Source organism: Alternaria viburni (assembly GCF_023758015.1).
Source record: "Alternaria viburni strain BMP 2772 chromosome Unknown scaffold_3, whole genome shotgun sequence".
In the NCBI taxonomy this organism is placed as follows: domain Eukaryota; kingdom Fungi; phylum Ascomycota; class Dothideomycetes; order Pleosporales; family Pleosporaceae; genus Alternaria; species Alternaria viburni.
In genome coordinates this window covers 496554-509435 of record NW_026055772.1, presented here as the reverse complement: position 1 = coordinate 509435, position 12882 = coordinate 496554, and the positions used below count along the sequence as shown (strand labels likewise).

The following is a 12882-nucleotide window of genomic DNA, read 5'->3' as shown; positions in this document are numbered from 1 at the left end:
TATTTTTGGGGTTTTCTCAAGTACGTTCGCAAGATTGGGACATACATGAGGAATAACGCGGACTGGACCGGAGGATGAATCCGAGCTAAGGGTGGGTTGAATAGGGCACCCGAAGAAGGTAGATGCGAGAGTGTTGTGGTGTATCTAATAATTTGTTCATTGAACTTCATAAACGTTACTTGCCCTGCAAGCCCATATGCCAGTCTTCGCGTAGCGAGTGGTCAGCTACCGAAAATATGTCCAACCATGCTTCGCTGCCCGTAGCCATACCACGTCCGTATATTTTTGTGTCATGGATACTGTTCTGGACAACATCCGTTTTCGTCCAGTATGTGCATGCGACTTTTCCATCTGGCGATATGGCTTCTATCATGAGCATTTTGTTCTGCTCTTGTAGGACTGGAAACTCCGCTTGAAACCAAAGACCTCCCTTGTTGACATAACCTGGAGTATCTGCGCCCGGTCCGATACTGGCGTCCATGACTGTTGCGAAAACTTTGCATAGCGACGCGAAGGCTTTGGACATGTTGGTGTAATACTGTGTTCGCCAGGTTTCGTTGTTCATGATGCAGCGCAATGGATTCGTTCTCGTGGCTTCGCTGTTGTAGTATTGTTTGGGCCAGACATCCTTGGCTTGATCAGCAAAATGCGGGGACTATGTAGCGAAGATGCAAATACCCATATTGTTGTCATTGGAGACTCGCCATTTGGTCTGGTTTTCGCGTAACAGCGCGCCGTCTCGCTCAAGCCGCGCGTGTAGAACAGACAGAGGTTAGGTTCAGGTCGCAATGTAGCTTCCGCTTGGAATAACTCGACGGTGTATTTATCGACGGTGTCCCAGGTCGCCTTTGAGCTGTGGGTTTGGGTGCAGTCATCGTCCTTATGCTCTAGCGGAGCAGCTCCGGTGACGAGGAAGAGTCGGTAAAATGCTATAACAAAGGAGGTGAGCTTCATAGCGAAGTTGAAGTGTAACGGATTTGGGGTGAGGTTTCCCATGCAGCAGGGCGGAGCTGTATCTAACATAGATGTAAGCGGCCCCCAACGCCTATCTATGGCGAGGCTGAGCGTCAGGCGTGCAGGCTCGGCGCCTGCGCCCTGGCGTCAAGTTTGCGCATCTTGTCAGCTTAAATACCAAGGATACGTTCGCACCTCACACGACCAATTTCATCTCTTTGGTGATCTGGTATGCCTCTAATGCACACGGTTTAACAGCACCTAGATAGTCAAGGCTCACTCGGCTCACTCGGATCAATCGTGAATCGCGCAATACTCAACTAGCGATCTTGCGAAGAACAGCATCTCAACGGTGTGCCATGCACACTTCACATGGAATCACCAGCAGATCGCGAATTGAAACATCTCGGCTACGGGAATGGGAAATGGTGGATGGTGGATAGAAGACGATAGGTGGCAAATTGCGAGATGGTGGCTGGTAACCAAGCGCCCGCACAGCCCTGCCCAGACGCGATCTCGGGTGCGTCGGAATAGAGTTAGCTTGCCCCCGCATTTGTCCTAGTTGAGCCGAACGATCACAATGCCGACGTATCAGTCATGGCTACAGTTCCAGGGCACGAAGGCAGCAATACCATTTTGCTTTCTTCTTATATATGGGTATAGTACGACTAGCGTCACTACGACGGGAGATATACCTATGTCACGTACTTGAGTGTTTACTATTGACTTGGGCAGCAGGTGGAGTATGAGATGAAAGATACGTTTCTAGATTGACAGTACAGATACATTGAGCCCAACAATCAAGTTCGCTCGCTTTTGATTTCAAGATCGCACTCGTACCTTAGGCGGTGATGCGGTTTAGAAAGTCTGCTCTCCTCATACCAGGCGCCAGCCGCCGCGAAACCTACTAGCCACGACGATTTCGGAAATGTTCCTTCGCTTTACCAGTGGGACGAACCGTTTTTTGCTTGCTCCCCACCCAATGTCCAGCCACTTCGCAAACACCTCGATCTAGTGCTGGGATTTTCGCGTTTCCAAATATCTCGTCTGTAGTCAATTTCCATGGTTGACCTCCCACGTCTGAAGCCATCAGCGTCGTTGTCGGGTTTACGTAGTTCAAGAAGAAACGGTCCATCGTGATTCCGAGTGCTTTCGCTCTCATAATGTCTCCATGTATGAGCGTTGGGTAAAGGGGCCGTCCGATGTAGTAGACGCTGATGGAGCGCAGATCTGGAAGATAAGTGGTCGGATCGACAACAGTGTCGTTCAGCAAGCGTCTCACAAACCCCGTAGTGAGACCCATACAGTCAACAATAGTCAAAGACTTGAGGCTCACCGGCAACACCGAGAACAAAAGTCCGTTGGCCAGCACGACGTGACTAGGTGGAAGCGCAGACTCCGGAATTATCAACGTTTGTAAGTCATCGAAATGGTAGTATATGGGCGATATCAGGTAGGCTCTGGAAAGTGTTATACCACTCCACGAGGATGGCAGCTCCAGCTTGGTGAGGCGAGAGTACTTGGACTCGAAGACTTGAGCGAGGTACTTGTGCTCTCGTAGTTGTTGCGTCGAGGGGTCATTGGTCCAGTGACGTCGGCCATCAACCTGCGGACTCATTGGTCCTTGCCACGGGTCTGCATCCCTGAGCAACATCGGATAGTGAAATACATGGCCGCCACCAAGAAGTAGTTCCTCGAGATTTGGGAGTATAGAAAGAAGCAGAGCAAGGAAAGCGTTGTTGTGACCTGATCGGAGCGCGTCTGCCCACATCCGCTTGTTCCGGTTGCTAACGTCCTCAGCCTCCCGGATGGTGTTTAGGCAATCTGTCCGGAAAGTGACCTCGGCCTCGATAGCGAACTGCCTCGACGGCATTCTCGACCGGCGTTGCGCATCCCCGTACTGTAGAAGTCCAGCGCGCAATTTGCGCCGAAGATGACATTCTCGGGAACTGCTCCAGGGTCTTCGCATGCAGCCGTCTTCATCGCCGCCGTAGTTTGCTTTCCGAGCCTCAGGAGTCACATAATTTGTGATTTCGAGAGACTTGACTTTATCCGCCCATTCGTTAGCGGGAAAATCCCGAAGCGTTCGGAACAAAGCGAATGCTTTTGGGAGTGGAACCGTAAGTGCTTTAAGCTCGTGAAAGGTGGTTCGAACGACTTTGGGGAAGCGACTGTTCGCGGCGGCAAGAGATGTTAGGTTTCCGTAGGCGCTTCGGTCAAAGCGCGGCTCGACTATAAGTTGAGGGATGATTTGAAGAAGTAGCTCGTCGGGGAGGTCCCTGATACTGGCCTTGGGGATACTGCTGGCTGTAGAGAACGACATGGCTGACGATTAACAGTCTGCGAGCGTGCGGAGGAATGAGTTGACGAATAGAGAGTATCAATAGCAGTGACTACATGAAGGAAAAGAATTAAGTATTCATAGGCAGATGTTAGTAGGCACCCGTCTGACTCCATAAGTGCCCTTCTATCCGTTCGGTTAGGGTAGACATGGTAGGAGGTGCGGGGCAATGGGGTCGAAAGGCAACCAAAGAAGGCGAGATAGGGAATGTTCAAGCAAGATTCTCTAGCCAACATGTGCTGTTGCCTGGAAGGGGCTTCAGTCTCGAGTGAAGCCAAATCCTGAAATGGTCGCATAAACTGTCTCGATATAATGGGTAACAAGTGCAATAGCCAAGAGCGACCTCCATTCGATAGTTGACAGTAGCGGACGTGGTGTACAGTATGGAAGACTGCCGCCCACTCCAGTAGAGCCATCGACACATATGGTAGGGTCGTCAAGGAAACCGCGAGAGCTGCTATGCGCCTCTGTTGCACGACCGCATGTGCATTATCGCGCCACCGACAATTGCTGTGAGTACTTCCTATCGTGGCTTGTTGTTCGCGAGCATATCCGGTCTGTCGCTGGTATCGATCCTGTCTTTATGCTCAGTGCTGAGTAGGCGACAGACGAGACTTCTGATGAGACCATCGAGTACATCGACACAACCGTAACAGTGAACGTACTTCGACCTCCTCGAGGGCGACATCAATGCAGCCCCGGCGTAACAGGGACTTGTATGTGGTCAAGTGGTGGAGGAGCAATCCCTGCGTCTATGAAACGGACGTCTACGTACTCGAAGGGCCTGATAGGGGGCGTCTTTCGAGGGACAGCTCTCTGATACTGCCGGTGTTCATATCCTGTCCAGTACGCAGTGTGACTGCACCTCGAGATACGGCATCGGACCGTGCAAGATTTAATGTGGTTCTGCGGCCAGTGCCCTTGCATTCATAAACGGTCCAGGGGCGGGAGGCTGCTGACTCGGACCGATTCGATCGCTGAAGTGATCGTCCACCAACGGTTTTCTCCGCAGCTCAAGGCACATGCTTTTCGTTGTCGTTACTGATGACAATTCTCAGGCAGAGCTTGCCGTGTGACATCGTCGAACTGGGCGAAAAGATACATAGTACGACTGCACCTACAATCCGGTGAAAGACTAGCATAGTGGCCTTGGGACTACCAATTCAATAGTCAGAAGACTTGAAGCTGAGGTTTGCGTGTAGCTCGACACGGGCACTCGATGTGGAGCAGGCACGTGGCGTGGAGACGCGTCGGGAAATTGCTGGTAGCCCAATTCGTTCAGACAACGCTAATCCTCCACCAGTTTGGTAAAGCTAGAGTCAAGACACGGGTAAAATCTCCAACGGCCGTCTCGTAGTTGTAGCGCGATATCAACAAAAGGCTGCGTCATGGAAGGTTTACCGTGCGCGCTGTGAAGGCACTAAGCTGTATTGGTCAACGCTACGCCGCTTGGGGAACATTCGGACCGATCCAGGAAGGAGTGTGCCTGAGTGCTGGCTTCCGACGATCGCGCAAAAATACCACCGTACTTTCTGTAAAACCGCGACCCAGTAGTTTGCGCGACCACATAATGGACTGCAACTTCAAGTATACTTGAGTAGCTGGAGACAACAAACTGCAGGTCGTCTATACTAGAAGACGCGCATACGGGCCGATCGTTCACGTTGTAACGGTGAGATGTGGCAGAGCGGACTGCAACCCACTGACAAGGAACAAAGAGCCGCTCTGAGAACGACCAATGCAGCGTCGATACCAGTGCGATGGCAGCCCTATCTAAGCTTTTCTCACTGAATGGGTCATACCAATGAGTCGCAGGAGACGTCTACGATAGTCCGCATCGAAGCCGCGAGTTCCGCGCCCTGGCAGTTCTACCCCTGATGCCGATCCCAATCGACACCAACACGATGACCTGAAGCGCACAGGTTATGACTCGGGACTGTTAGAGACACAGCAAAATAGGAAGAGCTTTGGGAGACTGAAAGCGGCGTCGCGCATGGCGCATGCCCTTGAAGTCATCTTGATTAAGGTTCCTCTTGGTAAGGCGAACTAAATGAATCCAGGGATGCATACCTGGAAAAGTCACGACCAGCAGTACCTATGCCAAGCTGCCAGCCTCAAGACAAGATACGGTGAGGCTGTCAAATCTGCCATACTCCAGCTAGAAATTACTCGAGCGGGGCAAAGGACCCGTGCTGGTGGTTTCCACCTTTGTGGGGTCACCAACAGCGATCTACGTTCATGATACCACTTCATAATGGCCGAATGCATGGGTCTCTCCAGTGGATCAACTACGGACACCCTGGAATCAGGCTTCGTCATGTCGATCGACATCCTACTGGTCTTCCTAATGCACACAACGGTGATATACCGGACATTACTGTGCTGCCACACTTGTACATGGTGTGGCGTTAGGAGAGAGACGTTGGAGTGGGTGAGTATATAAGTACTATCGGCTCCGACTTCAGTAGTAGTATCATCCAGCTACAGATCCACAGTCATTCCTTTTTTACGACACTCGCTTTTTGCTCCAACTATTTTACAGTCTTTCCAAGAACCCTAATTCTCCCAAGATGCGTTTCAACGTCCCCGCCATTCTTGCAGCCGCCGCTGTTGCGAACGCCGCTGTTATTCCCCAGATCCCCAAGGTTGATGGCGTCGTTGGTGGCGCCACATCTGGCGTCTCTTCCACCGTCAACGTGAGTACACTACAAGTCGTCTTATGATCACTCAACTGACAAGTTCAACAGAAGGTTGAGGGTGTCGCAAGCCCCAAGATCAACGCCTCCATCGGTCGCCGTGTTAACGCAAAGGTCGGCACCAAGTTCGGCTCCGTAGACGCCTCCGTCGACCCCAAGAAGATCAACGCCAACGTTGGTGCCCACATCACCAGGCGCCAGGTCCCTGACGTCAAGCCCATCGTTGGTGGTGCTACCTCCGGCGTCACCTCCACTGTCAACGACGTCAAGAACGTCGGTGCTGACGCCAAGGTCGAGGCTCTCGACGACGTTGTCGAGGTTGAGGTTGGCAAGCGCCAGGAGCTCCCTGTCGCTGGTGACCTCGTCAATGGTGCTACCTCCAAGGTCACCTCCACTGTCGACGACGTCAAGAACATCGATGCTAAGGTCGATGCCCTCGGTGCCTCCATCGACGCATCCATCGGCAAGCGCCAGGGCCTGCCCGTTGTTGGCGACGTCCCCGTTGCTGGCGACGTTACCTCCAAGGTTGGATCTACTCTCGCCGACGTCCAGAACCTGGACGTCAACGGCATCGCTGAGGGTGTCACCGCCCCCGTTGCCCCCGTCGTTGACGGTGTTGAGTCTGCTCTCAAGCCTGTTGTCGACGGTGTCGAGCAGGCTGTTGCCCCTGTCACTGGCGCTGTCTCCGGCCTTGTTACCCCCATTGTCAACGACGTCAAGGACAGCGCTCTCGGTGCCGTCAATGGCGTTACCTCCAAGGTTGAGTCCACTGTTGGATCCACTGTTGACGACGTCAAGAACACCACTGGTTCCGCTTCCGTTCTTGGTCAGTCCGCTGATGCCGCTGTTGAGAAGCGCCAGGTTCCTGACGTCGCCCCCGTTGTTGGTGGTGCCACTGGTGCCGTCGAGCCTGTTGCCAACACTGCCACCGGTGCCGTTAAGCCCGCCGTTGACACCGTCAAGGGTGCCGTCGAGCCTGCTGTGAACACTGTCAAGGGCGCTGTTGAGCCCGCTGTCAACACTGTCAAGGGCGCCGTCGACCCTGCCGTCAACGCTGTCAAGGGTGCCGTTGAGCCCGTTGTCAACACTGTCTCCGGTGTTGTCTCCCCTGTTGTCGACAACGTCAAGGGCGTAGCCGGATCTACCGTCAAGACCGCCACCGACAAGGTCGGCTCCACCGTCGACGATGTCAAGAACATTGACGTCTCCGCCGATGTCCTCGGCGCTGCCAAGGTCGACGCCTCCCTATAAAGGCGCTGCTAAGCTATGACGGTCATGCTTCGAGCGTTACGCAATCTTCCAGCGTCCATAGCGGGACGCGTTTGTACATATATCCTAATCTGTAGTAACATCTAATCAGAAATACCCCCCCTGACTTCGTTGATTACCTGTGAATCTGCCAAACTGGAAGTGTCTGTTGAGCTCACTGGATTGACGAAAGTAAAGTCGTCTTTGTCGTTATGTGCTATGTCCAAGTTATCGAGCTGTCCGAGTCATGTGTTGAACTATGATCACGTTGCCGTCCCTTTGTAGTTTTTTGTTCGTATTGTCTCAGTGATTATCACACACCTGATGTAATTAGTGATCTGTATGTACCAAAGTGCATGAAATGGAGCTGAGACCTATCCGAAGTCTTCACCATCTGGCTTGGGTAAGAGAAATTATTACCCAGTCTTAGCTCCATGACAAGTGAGAGGCTCTTGGGTTCGGCTGCTACTTGTTTGCACGCAATCTGCTTACAACGGTCCTTCTCTCATGTCCAACATTCCTTTCTTCCTTAACGACAATAACTCTATTTCAACACAGTCGAAATGGAGTCCCCCAGCAACCCACACAAGCGACAGAAGCTCGGTTTCGAGAGGTAAGTCGTAAACTACATTGAAGAAAGGCACACTGACAATATTGGTTCCAGCTACTCAAATTCAAAGATGTTATCCGACATCACGATTCGATATGGAGTCTCAGGAGAGCGGACCTTCGAAGCGCACAAAGTAGTGCTAAGCGCAATGTCGTACTGGTTCAAGGCAGCTTTCACTGGACAGTTTGCAGTAGGATTATCTTCCGATGATAGAGATGCATCCCTTACTGACGCACGAAGGAAAGTTCCGCCAGAGAGATCACCCTGAAAGAAGACGATCCCGATGCTCTACTCTTGATGCTCAACTTTGCATACGATCAAAAGATACCAAGTCTGGATGACGTTGACAACGTTATTCGTACTGCCCGTAGCATCCGAGATTGCTTAGGCTTGTACCGCGTCGGTGACAAGTACGACTTTCCTCAGTTCCGGGATCGGGTCATCTCAGTGTTCAAATGTAGCATTGGTTGGTGGTCGATGCAAGTGCGATCAGACGACCCAGACCCTATAGATGCCGTTGTACATCGAGAGTTCTGTGGATTCGTCAGAGACGTCTATGATATTGTTGGTTCGGAACATCATCCTAGTCATCCATTGGTAGATGTGTTGCTAGGATTTGCAGGCGACCAGCGATCCACATATATGGTCAACCGCATCGGTCGCCAGCCACTCATAGCGTCGGCCTGTCGGGAAGTGGCAGAATTTGGACGGGACATCTTTCTCCATTTGATGGCAAAGACTGGAGTCTTACATCAGGATGGCGGTATCGTGACGGAGGCACTGTGTATCGCGGCTAGCAGAAGATGTCCAGAATGTGAGGAGATTGTGTTGATGGCCGAGCTGAAGGAAAATGATTGGAAGGGTCACTGTCCTCGTTGTGGTGGTTACCAACTAGACTGGCGGCCAGAAATGCTGTCTTACGAGGAAGACAAATTCAGTTAGGAAGGACAAGAAAGCAAATGATAATACCTGGGTATTCTTGCGTAGCTAGAAGAGTGGTAGCGCGGTCTTGCCTCGGCAGCGGAGATGTCCGGCACTACCGACAGGCCACCCTGAGCTAGGTTTCAACTTTCCAATGTTTCCCCCTCGAATTGCTGTCCATGAACTTGCGATTCCACCAGCCTGCCACTTTAACGACGTTACGACCCATTGACGACCATTTTGCATCTCTCGCTCTCTTTTCTGTCTTTCTGAACTGTTAGAGAAACTCCGCGTGGCTCCTACTTAGCTCGGAACCGTCTGCGACCAGCCATACCTAGAACACACGCCCTCGCGCAATCACGCCTCACCGCTCCAGACTGCAGCTGCTCAGCTCACTCGACTTGTTATCGCACTCGCTCTTTACGTCGAAACTACACACCCTCCTTACCTGCCCACCATGCCCGAGACAACCAAGGTCGTGCCCCTCACCTGCCACGGCCACTCGAGACCTGTGCCGCATATTCACTTCTCGTCTTTGGTCGACGAGGACCAATATTACATTATATCAGCATGCAAGGATAACAACCCCATGCTCCGCGACGGAGTGACGGGTGACTGGATTGGCACCTTCCTGGGCCACAAGGGCGCCGTCTGGCAAGCGAGACTCTCCTCGGATGCCTCACTGGCAGCGACGGCCTCTGCGGATTTCTCTGCGTAAGTGCTTCCGATTACCGCGAGGGAAGCGAGTACTAATACTCCACAGTAAGGTCTGGGACACGCACACCGGTGAAGCCCTACACACACTCTCGCACAACCACATCGTACGCGCCGTCGCGTTCCCCAATCAGCCCCACCCTCAGATCCTCGCGACAGGAGGCATGGAGAAGAAGTTGCGCATATACGACCTTTCACGTAGCGACGCGACGAGCTTCGAGATTGGCGCAGGTGTCCACACCGGAACCATCAAGTCGATCGTGTGGACATCGGACCCGAACGTCATAATCACAGCCGCCGAAGACAAGAAGGTGCGGTGGTGGGACTTACGCCAAGAGTCTACAATCGGCGAGCACGCCGTCGAAGGCACTGTTGGCTCTTGCGAGTTGGATAACACCTCCTCGGAGGGCATTCTGAGCGTAGCTGCTGGAAACAGTGCCTACTTCTTCAACAGCCAGTCGCCCGGATCGCTCATCAAAAGCATCAAGACACCATACGAGATTGCCAGCGTGGCTCTGCACAACGGGGAGCGGAAGTTTGTTACTGGTGGTAGCAACCAGAATGATACCTGGGTCAGGGTCTGGGACTTCAACGAGGAGAAGGAGCTCGAGACCAACAAGGGCCATCACGGACCTATCTGGTCGGCAAGCTTCTCGCCTGACGGAAAGCTCTACGCGACAGGCAGTGAGGATGGAACAGTCAAGCTCTGGAAGTTCACATCCGGCCCGTACGGTCTGTGGAAATAGGATTTCGCATGACCGGCGCTGCTCCTTGCCACACCTATGGCCAGATGCAACATTCCAGCACCCCCATAGTAGCAAATACGAGACAAGTAGCATTTACCACTTTGGACACTTTGGACAAGCTGTTGCAATCCCGATTCTTAACAATGACATGTATGGAACAGGTGAGCAGAAGCGCTGCGAGCCCATATCGTAATCGCAGCATTGGAGTTGACATTCCAAACATTCGCGCGCTATCTCAGGCTACTCCAACCAGGGTAACTGTACCCGCGGAATTATCCGATTCGACATGCCGAAGGATCAACAACACCAATGGCGTGCAGCAACATCATCCACCTGCATATGCTACGGCCGGCCTAGGTAGCGATATGCAATGCTCAACACAACGATAAGACTGCCTTGGCAAGATAGCCGATAACTGCGTTCACGGCCGTTGCCAAGGGTGGGAGGCCTCAACTGCTGCACTTAAGTACAGATGTCATGACCTCGTTGTCTGTGTTGTATCCCCGAACATTACTGTCGCCTGTGAGAAGTCGTTGCCAGGGTCTTCGGTTATCTCGCCTCTACACATCTCAGGTCAATAGTTGCATCCGGACTTCAAGCACCAACAGCCGGTTCAGCAGCTGTACAGATTCAACATGGGAGAGAAAGAGGAGATCTCGCCAGCGCGAGAGGCTAGCATCGATGAGGGGCAACTTGCTGCTGAGAAGCAGATGCGCGATATCGGTGCAGATCTGTATCTCGAAGTCCAACAATACTCAAGAGAAGAGCTGGAAGCAGAACGCAAAGTCGTCTTGAGAAAGATCGATTGGGTCATCATGCCGATGGTACGTTCTTCTCAACTCATGTCATCAACTACGAGACAGCATAGCTAAGAGATCCAGATCTGCATAACATACATGATCCAATTCCTAGACAAACTCTCCCTAAACTACGCAAACGCCTACACCCTAACCCCCGACCTGGGTCTCCAAGGCGACCGGTACGGCTGGGTCGCCGCCATCTTCAACTTCGGCTACCTCTTCTGGGCACTCCCCGCAAACTACCTCATCCAGCGGCTTCCAGTCTCGAAATACACCGGCCTAATGATTCTCCTCTGGTCCATCCTCCTCTGTTGCCACGTCGCAGCGAAAAACTACTCCGGCATGCTAGCCCTCCGCTTCTTCCTCGGCATGTTCGAAGCCAGTATCAGTCCCGCCATCATGAACATAGTCAGTATGTTCTACCGCCGCGACGAACAACCCGTTCGCATGTGCGTATTCCTCGCTTTCAACGGCATGGCAACGATGGTCGGTGCGCTCCTCGGCTACGGCCTCGGTCACGCGCATTCCGCCCATATCAAAACGTGGCAACTCATCTTCCTCGTCATCGGCCTGTTGAACTTCGTCTGGGCGTGGGTGTTCCTCTGGGTCATGCCTGATAGTCCTTCCACCGCCAAGTTCCTGAATCATAAACAGCGCATCGTAGCGATTGACCGTATTGCGAGCAATATGATTGGTGTCAAGACGAAGCAGTTTCAGAAACATCAGGCGCTGGAGGCCGTGCTGGATTTCAAGGTGCTTTGTATTAGTTTGATTGGGCTGTGCTGTGGAGTTATCAATGGCGGTGTGTCGAACTTTTCGTCGAGCCTTATAAGGGGGTTCGGGTTTAGTGGCATCTACGCTACGCTGCTTCAGCTTCCGACTGGGGCTATTGAGTTCGTTGTTGTGCCGCTATGTGGACTTGCAGCGGGTTACTTCAGGGATACAAGGTGTCTTATCCTGGCTCTGGTTTGTTTGCCACCGCTGGCTGGGTTGTTGGGTATTCGACTCACGCCGCTATCGGAACGCTGGAGTCTTGTTGGATGCACTTGGCTGCAGTACATCATCGGTGCTCCGGTCATTCTCTCCTGGAATCTGCTTACGACAAACATCGCGGGTCACACTAAGCGTAGCACCGCGAACGGCATGTGGTTCGTTTTCTACGCGGCGGGCAATATTGCAGGAGCGAACATCTTCTTCGCGAGGGAGGCGCCGAGGTACTTCTCAGCGTTGACGGGGCTCATTGTTTGTTATTGCGCAATGGTGGTAATTGGGGGTGTGCTGGCCTTGTGGATGGGTTGGGAGAACAAAAGGAGAGATAGGAAGTATGGTCAGGGCGAAGATGATCAGGCCATTCGGGATGGATTCAGCGATTTGACGGATAAGCAGGCGAAGCATTTTAGGTATGCGTTGTAGAACGGATAGGGATTAACAGAGACATTTTGATAGTAACTGTTCGTGCTTTCATGAAGAGATGCTCATGCTATCCAGATGCTTCGCAAGACCATGGTCTGCACTATAATACTGACTCATATCACCTGGCAAGAACCCAATGCCTTCACACCCACCTTCGTCATCAAACTCCACACAAAGCATCTCCTTTGCTACCCACTGCGCAGTCTTGGCATGTAGACTCGGCTTCACCGATTCGCCGTCGCTCTTTCCCCCATACACTTGACTCCTTCCCTTAGCGAGTGCCTGGAACACTACCAACTGGTCGCGTAGGTACTCATCCACGCAGCCACCATGCTCAATCTCCGCCAACAAATCGTCGGAAATCTTCTTCACGATGGTAGGAATGATCTGTTCGAGCTTCCCAGCACGGAACCCACGATCGTATAGCCAATGCATCGCT

General features: G+C 52.5%; 7 protein-coding genes across 7 annotated transcripts; 4 read left to right on the top strand and 3 right to left on the bottom strand.

The window, feature by feature from the left end:
• Positions 1-175: 175 nt before the first annotated feature.
• J4E79_001812 (uncharacterized protein) lies at positions 176-954 on the bottom strand (the record flags this gene model as incomplete). Its single annotated transcript, XM_049350717.1, has 2 exons — positions 176-655; positions 679-954. The coding sequence occupies 2 exons, from the start codon at positions 952-954 to the stop codon at positions 176-178; spliced, it is 756 nt and encodes a 251-aa protein (XP_049214556.1).
• A 907-nt stretch (positions 955-1861) lies between these two features.
• J4E79_001811 (uncharacterized protein) lies at positions 1862-3277 on the bottom strand (the record flags this gene model as incomplete). The annotated part of the gene is made up of 1 exon (XM_049350716.1): positions 1862-3277. The coding sequence occupies one exon, from the start codon at positions 3275-3277 to the stop codon at positions 1862-1864; it is 1416 nt and encodes a 471-aa protein (XP_049214555.1).
• A 2588-nt stretch (positions 3278-5865) lies between these two features.
• Positions 5866-7242, top strand: J4E79_001810 (uncharacterized protein; the record flags this gene model as incomplete). The annotated part of the gene is made up of 2 exons (XM_049350715.1): positions 5866-5991; positions 6043-7242. The coding sequence occupies 2 exons, from the start codon at positions 5866-5868 to the stop codon at positions 7240-7242; spliced, it is 1326 nt and encodes a 441-aa protein (XP_049214554.1).
• A 560-nt stretch (positions 7243-7802) lies between these two features.
• Positions 7803-8791, top strand: J4E79_001809 (uncharacterized protein; the record flags this gene model as incomplete). The annotated part of the gene is made up of 2 exons (XM_049350714.1): positions 7803-7852; positions 8104-8791. 2 exons carry the CDS (start codon positions 7803-7805, stop codon positions 8789-8791), a joined length of 738 nt encoding a protein of 245 aa, XP_049214553.1.
• Positions 8792-9227: 436 nt separating this feature from the next.
• Positions 9228-10230, top strand: J4E79_001808 (uncharacterized protein; the record flags this gene model as incomplete). The annotated part of the gene is made up of 2 exons (XM_049350713.1): positions 9228-9484; positions 9534-10230. The coding sequence occupies 2 exons, from the start codon at positions 9228-9230 to the stop codon at positions 10228-10230; spliced, it is 954 nt and encodes a 317-aa protein (XP_049214552.1).
• Positions 10231-10865: 635 nt separating this feature from the next.
• Positions 10866-12443, top strand: J4E79_001807 (uncharacterized protein; the record flags this gene model as incomplete). The annotated part of the gene is made up of 2 exons (XM_049350712.1): positions 10866-11054; positions 11112-12443. The coding sequence occupies 2 exons, from the start codon at positions 10866-10868 to the stop codon at positions 12441-12443; spliced, it is 1521 nt and encodes a 506-aa protein (XP_049214551.1).
• A 62-nt stretch (positions 12444-12505) lies between these two features.
• Positions 12506-12878, bottom strand: J4E79_001806 (uncharacterized protein; the record flags this gene model as incomplete). Its single annotated transcript, XM_049350711.1, has 2 exons — positions 12506-12543; positions 12596-12878. The coding sequence occupies 2 exons, from the start codon at positions 12876-12878 to the stop codon at positions 12506-12508; spliced, it is 321 nt and encodes a 106-aa protein (XP_049214550.1).
• Between the last annotated feature and the right edge of the window lie 4 nt (positions 12879-12882).